General features: G+C 38.1%; 2 protein-coding genes across 2 annotated transcripts; both read left to right on the top strand.

Moving 5' to 3' along the window:
- Positions 1-5: 5 nt before the first annotated feature.
- LOC123256411 (protocadherin beta-11-like) lies at positions 6-1,301 on the top strand (the record flags this gene model as incomplete). The annotated part of the gene is made up of 1 exon (XM_044685029.1): positions 6-1,301. A coding segment is annotated over one exon (1,017 nt), but the record flags the coding sequence as incomplete, so codon positions are not given.
- Positions 1,302-6,058: 4,757 nt separating this feature from the next.
- LOC123256409 (protocadherin beta-2-like) lies at positions 6,059-7,478 on the top strand (the record flags this gene model as incomplete). The annotated part of the gene is made up of 1 exon (XM_044685028.1): positions 6,059-7,478. A coding segment is annotated over exon 1 (1,420 nt), but the record flags the coding sequence as incomplete, so codon positions are not given.
- Between the last annotated feature and the right edge of the window lie 6 nt (positions 7,479-7,484).

The following is a 7,484-nucleotide window of genomic DNA, read 5'->3' as shown; positions in this document are numbered from 1 at the left end:
TGTACCTCCAGGAGAACAACAGCCCTGCCCTCCACATTGGCAGTGTCAGTGCCAAGGATAGAGACTCCGGAATCAATGCCAAAGTCACCTACTCCCTCCTGCCCCCAGAGAATGGAGACCTGCCCCTCTTCTCCTACATCTCCATCAACTCAGACAATGGCCATCTCTATGCTCTGAGATCCCTGGATTATGAAGCCCTCCAAGCTTTCCAGTTCACTGTGATAGCAGCTGATGGTGGTTCCCCATCTCTGAGCAGCCAGGCTTTGGTTGAGGTTGTGGTCCAGGATATGAATGACAACTCTCCCTTTGTGCTGTACCCTCTGCAGAATGGCACAGCTCCCTGCAATGACCTGGTGCCCAGGGCTGCAGAGCCAGGTTACCTGGTCACTAAGGTTGTGGCTGTGGATAGAGACTGGGGACAGAATTCCTGGCTTTCCTACCAGCTTCTCAAGGCCACAGACCCAGGACTCTTCACTGTGTGGGCTCACAATGGGGAAGTTAGAACAGCAAGACCCATCAGTGACAGAGATGCCATCAAGCAGAGGCTCCTGGTTCTGGTGAAGGACAATGGGCAGCCTCCTCTGTCCACAGCAGCCACACTGAATGTTCTCCTGGTTGATGGCTTCTCTGAGCCCTACATGCAGCTCCCAGATGCACTCAAGGAGCAAGTCCAAACTGATTCCCTCACCACTTACCTAGTCATTTCTCTGGCCTCTGTCTCCTTTCTCTTCCTGGTCTCTGTTATTATATTCATTGCTATTCGCCTGTGGAAGAGGAAGAAGGATGCCACTGATGCTGCTCACTTCAATTCAAATGGCCCCTTTCCAGGTCACTTGGTGGATGTCAGTGGGACAGGGACTTTGTCTCAAAACTACCAATATGAGGTGTGCCTGACTACTGGCTCAGCAACCAGTGAATTCAAATTTCTAAAGCCCATTATTCCCACCCTTCCTCCTGCTGAAGGAAATGGGAAGGACTCTACTGAAAACCCACACTTAAGAAATAGCTTTTGCTTCACTTAACAATTTGGGCTTTTTTTCAATAGATTTTGCATCTCTCTCTCCCGCTCCCCATATTAGCTTTCTTTCTGTAACAAAAAATACACTTCCTTGATATCCAGTTTATTATAATATTCATCCTCTTCCCTTTTCATATTTTCTTTTTCTCCCTGAATCCTCAGCTTGAAAAGTCTTTATTCTGTCTCATATTTTAATTTTATTTTTGTGTACAGGTTTTCTCCACATTACTCAAATCTTTTCCTAATTTTTAGGAATGAATAAACTTTAATACATTCCCTGGCACATTACAAACTTAAATTTTAATGCTTATAGTCAAATAATTTAGCAAAAGTATTGAACTCATTCAGACTTGGTTTCTATAGAATTTCCTCAATCTTGAATTATTTCCTGTATCATATGTTTTCAAAAATTCATCCTTATCTTGATGAATACAGTTGTGCTCTTGAACAGTAATTCAAGTCTGACTCTTTTGTCTTGTTCTCCTTTTCATTCTCTTTTGTGTTATGAAATTTTCAGAGGTACTATGATTTTACAACTTTGTTCTTGTGGTTACTATAATTTTACACATAACGATAATCATTTTCTATTATATGTATAAGATTAAGTTGAATAATAATTTAAACATTAGGTTTTCTTTAAAATACCTTCTTTTTATTAGGTGTTTTTATTTTTTCTGATTATGTGTAAGCAAAAACTTTTTAACATTCATTTTTTGAAATGTTGCACTCTTCTTCCTTACCTTCCCTTTCCTGTCCTTCAGAAGGCAAGCATCTTGATTTAGATTATATATGAAAAATCAAGGAAAATAAAGAAAGTGAAAAAGTACATTTCAATCAACATTCATACTCTATCAGTTCTTTCCCTGGAGTAGATAACATTTTTCATCATTAGTTCTTTTCTTTTTTTTTACATTTTTTAAAACCCTTAACTTCTGTGTATTGGCTCCTAGGTGGAAGAGTGGTAAGGGTGGGCAATGGGGGTCAAGTAACTTGACCAGGGTCTCACAGCTGGGAAGTGTCTGAGGCTGGATTTGAACCTAGGACCTCTCGTCCCCTAGGCCTGACTCTCAATGCACTGAGCTACCCAGCTGCCCCTCATCATTAGTTCTTAGGAATTATTCAGGATCATTGTATTGCTGCAAATTAGCCAAATCAATCACAAATGATCATTATACAATATTACCATTTTTGTGGACAGTGTTCTTCTGGTTATGCTCACTTCACTTTGCATCAGTTCATGTGAGTCTTCTCAGGCTTTTCAGAAAATATCTTGCTCATCATTTCTTATAGCACAATAATTATTAATTGCATCAACCGTTCCCCATTGATGGGTATCCCTTCAATTTCCATTTCTTTGCCACCACAAAGAAGAACCGATATAAACATTTCTGCCTTTTTCCTTTTCCTTTGATATATTTAGGATACACACATAGTAATGGTATTGCTGTATTGAAGGGTATTGAGTTGAAAATATTGTCTTAATGATGTTCCCTGAATTTGATATTCAGCTGTAATGATTGTTGGGAAATTGAGAGAAAATAATGGACATTGAGGAATCAGAATACAATTTTATAAGAATATAATTGAAGATAATTAAAGGAATCACAAAATGAATTATTCTGAAAATAGAATGTATCTCCACTTGGAAATAATTATTAAGGAAGTATATTATTCTGATTTCTCAGTTCCCAGTAATATTATAAATTAACAACAATAGTTGATCTTCACATGAGGCTAAAATGTTATAAATAATTCTGGTGCACTACTTTTTATGAGCTTCTAATACTTTTCTCCTGAAGTCCCACAGATTTGACTCTGAACATCCTTCAAGATAAAGGACTGAAATAAAAATCACTTTACATCAACACTTATTTTTCCTCCTTTTCCTGAAGGCATCCTATTAATTTCCCACTTTGTGTGATGTGCCAATCCAGGAGTTTAAACATCTTGTTCAATCGGGTGGTGTCGGGTGATCTAATTTTTTATATCTGAGTTTGTTGCTCTCAAGCGACTTGAACATGAGTCCATCTCAAAATGATCACAGAACTTCATATATAAAAGGGTTATAAGATAACAGACAGATCTTATCTGTCCCAGCTTCCTAATTTTACAGATAAGGAAACTGAAGCCCAGGGAGATTAAATTGTTTGCTCAATGTGGAACAAGTAATAACAATCAGAGGTAGGATATGAATTTAAGTTGTATATGTTGTTCCCCCAAGCAATTCAAGCCAATTTCTTTGTTCATTGTTTTTAATGCGTTTTGATGTTTCAGACTGAAGAGATACACTTTATATAATATATAAACAAAATATAAACAAAATATGCTTTGTGCAACAAAGCATATTATTGGGAAGTAGAAAAGGTATTTAAACAGATGAGCAAGGGGCCAGCTAGGTTCAGTGTATTGAGGGCCAGCCAGGCATAGAGGTAGGAGGCCCTGGGTTTAACTCTCACCTCAGATACTTCCTAGCTTGTGTGACCTTCGACAAATCACATAACTCCTATTGCCTAGCTCTTTTGCCTTGGAATCAATATAATAGTTTTAAAAAAGAGACAGATGAGTGCACTCTGACTTTCCAAAGGAAATGTCAATTTAAAATGTATAAAAGTTCAGGTGAAGGTGAAAACCCATGCAAAGGAGCCTGAAGTTTCTAAAAACTAAGCAGCTTGCTTAGTCACACAATTATTGTCATATATGGGACTGAACCAACATTTTCATAATTCCAAGTCCTGCCACTATCCAAGCATCCAGCTTGCCTCTCTTTTGGTGACATTCACATGAAAATGAACCAATTCTCTCCAATGATATTCCATGACTAAGTAGCATTAATTAATACACCAGTAGCAAAGCATTTGAGACAAAATAGATGCCATCAATTGGGATATAGCTAAACAGATTTTGATACAAGAATGGAATGGAATCTAACTGCACTGGAAGAAACAACAAATTTTAAGATTACAGAGAATCATGGGAAGACAAACACGAAGTGATAAAAAATCGAATAAGACAAAACAGGAAAACAATATAAACAATTACTTAAACAAAGTAAATGTAAATGACAACTATAAACCAGAACTAAATGTTATAAAATTATGGTCCCCAAAAAGAGAATATTAGCTATAATATACAATTTGGTTGAGGAGTTAGTTAGCTTTGCTTATCTGTTTTTTTCCCCTTCTAATTATCAGTGATGGATTTCTGAGAATGGGTAAGGGGGATATATTAGGAAAAGAATATATGTAAAAATAGAATGTATCAATAATTTTTTAAAAAGTAATACATGAATGTGAAGTCAGAGAAGGAGAGTGTTTCCTCTGACACAGCATCCTAGGATATGCAACATCAGCCTACCCTTCCATGAAAAAATTTTAGCCTTTTATTTTTGGTTTCCATAGGGGTATTTCACAAGCCTTCAGGAAGATTTTTCATTGAATGAGTTTTCCTGAAGAAACTTAAGTACTTAAAATACAGGTACCTTGATTCATTATAAAATAAGCACTACCCAAGTAAAAATTATTTTTGTCCTTTACCATGACCAATGTAGTATGATGTGGGGGAGAAGGGATGGGTTTTTTTCCGAATAGTAGAAAAGAACTGAAAGGAATATAAATGTTTTTCCATTAATGAATGATTGAGTAATTGTGGTGTGTGAATTAATGCAATTATTATGCAGCAAGAGATAACAAATAAAAATAAAGAAATATGAATATTTCACAGAAACTTGGGAAGATTTATAAGAATTGATACAGCATCAGAAGCAGGAGAATAAGTTACATTGTAAGCACAATAATCTAAAGAAAAATAAATATGAAAGATTTCAGAAATCCAATCAATACACTCACTATGGCTTGAAGGGACCAAAAGGGAAGTATATCTCCTCTTTCTCTGTAGAAAATTGACTGACTGCAGGTGTTGAAATATTCCTGTTGCATTTATTTGCTTTGCTCAATTGTATTTTGTTATTAAGATGGGTGTTTGTAGAGAGTTAATTCATTGGCAAGTGAAAAAATGTAAAAAAGTATTTATAAAATCATTTAAAAATAAGGAACAGCTCAGAAACATTCTCTTATATAGGACTCAGATTGAATCTTCCTTAGAACAATCAATCCCAATTAAAGTTAAGTGGATCTACACCAAATTATTTCCTCTTGTGCAGAAGCAGACAAATGGATATCATTTTTGGGAAAACACAGATGAGATAGTGATTTCCTGGACTCAGCTCCCAGTGTGTGAATTTCTAGGAATATACATTCACTCATTGGAGTAGAGAGGGAGAAGAAGAATAGTGGGTGGTTTATCAACCTTCCCGGCAAGGAACCCTGAAATCACAGAGTCATTCCTCCAATCCAGTTAGGCCGAGCACTTTCCAAAATCACATCAAAAGTATGTGACACTCTTGGATTTCAGTGGGAAGAAGAATGTTCATACTTGAAAGTAAGATGGGAAATGCTTCCTTCCACATGCCAAGCTTACCTTTCTCTACCTCAAAGTCTCTAAAAACCATCTTCGATGGACTACTAAATAAAAGTGTGACTTTTTCTCAACTTAAACAGTGCCTCACAATGCTCTAATGGCTATATCCTTTTCACACGCTAATTTTTAATTTATATTTATGTATATAAGGTGTTGGACAAAGTATCCTAAATCAACATGCAGTGTAATTTTATAGTATTTACAACATTGATATGGATTGTAAAGAACGAGGTAGGAATATTTTGAAATACATAGAGGAATTCAAGATACTGAATATAATGAGAAACATACATTCCATATTCTATTAATTGCATTAAGATGATGAGCCGCGTGGTGGCGCTGCAGGCTAAGAAGAGAAAAAATATCGGCAGATAACGCCAATTTGCAGAGAGACAGCCCTGAATCAGAGTCAAGAAGAGAAGCTTTCTCAGCTGGAACTAAAGAATGAGTCCGTAGCAATCATATTTCTGAGATATTAGTCCTACTGACGTAAATTGTAGTCTCTGGTTACCGTCTGGAGTTGAGCTGGATAGCACAGATTGAGAGGAGTGAACCAAAGGAAAAATGGATCCGGAAGAGGTGATAATTCTACAACAAAGGCAAGTTCTTTTTCTCTTTGTTCTACTGGGTGTGACTGGGGGGGCCTCAGAGCTGGAGCAGTTTTCCGTAATGGAGGAGAAAGAGAGAGGCTCCTTTGTGGCCAATGTGGCAAAGGGCTTGAGTCTGGAGGCCGGGGAATTGTCAAATCGGGGGGCCAGAATCGCTTTCAAAGGGAACAAAGAGTATTTACAGCTGCATCCTAAAACGGGGGATCTGTTCCTGAGAGAGAAACTGGACCGCGAGGATCTGTGCGGCCCTATTGAGCCCTGTGTGCTGCCTTTTGAGATCTTATTGGAAAACCCCTTTCAGATTATTGGGGCTGAATTAAGGGTACAAGACATTAATGATCATTCACCAATGTTCTTAGAAACTGAGATGCTTCTAAAAATCCCAGAGAGCACCTCCCCCGGGACTGTGTTTCTGTTAGAAAATGCTAGAGATTTAGATGTAGGAAGCAACAGTCTCCAGAACTATAAGATCAGCCCCAATTCCCTCTTCCATATTCAAATTCGAGATAGCAATGAAGACCAGAGATATCCAGAGCTTGTACTGGATGAAACATTGGATCGAGAAGAGCAGTCTGAGGTCATTTTAACTCTCACTGCAATGGATGGTGGAGTCCCACCAAGGTCTGGGTCTGCCCAAGTCCGAGTCCTCGTAGTGGATATCAATGACAATGCACCTGTGTTTGCTCAACCGCATTATGAAGTTCAGATTTCTGAGAATAGTTCCATTGGATCCAAGGTTGTTACAGTCTCAGCCACAGACTTAGACACAGGGAATTATGGAGAAATATCTTACACATTTTTCTATCCCTCTGAAAATATTCGTAAAACTTTTCATCTCAAAGAGAAATTGGGAGAACTTTACTTAAGGGAAAGAGTGGATTTTGAGTCAATTCAATCTTATTCCATAAATATTCAGGCCACAGATGGTGGGGGACTTTCAGGAGAATGTACTGTTATTGTTCAGGTGCTGGATTTAAATGATAATCCTCCAGAGCTGACAGTGTCTTCACTCACCAGCCCCATTCCAGAAAATTCACCTGAGATTGTGGTGGCTGTGTTCAGTGTTTCAGATCTAGACTCTGGGGAAAATGGAAGGATCGTTTGCTCCATCCAAGATGACCTTCCTTTTGCCCTGAAACCTTCTATTGAGAACTACTATACATTAGTAACAGAAGGCACACTGGACAGAGAGAGGAGAGCTGAGTACAATATCACTATTACTGTCATGGATTTGGGGTCCCCAAGGCTCAAAACCGAACACAATATCACTATACTGATCTCTGACATCAATGATAACCCTCCAGTGTTTACTCAGACAGCCTACAAAGTGTACCTCCAGGAGAACAACAGCCCTGCCCTCCACATTGGCAGTGTCAGTGCCA

The sequence above is a fragment of the Gracilinanus agilis genome, unplaced genomic scaffold, assembly GCF_016433145.1.
Source record: "Gracilinanus agilis isolate LMUSP501 unplaced genomic scaffold, AgileGrace unplaced_scaffold58587, whole genome shotgun sequence".
In the NCBI taxonomy this organism is placed as follows: domain Eukaryota; kingdom Metazoa; phylum Chordata; class Mammalia; order Didelphimorphia; family Didelphidae; genus Gracilinanus; species Gracilinanus agilis.
The sequence above is the reverse complement of the archived record's forward strand: the minus strand, read 5'-3'. Positions and strand labels throughout refer to the sequence as shown.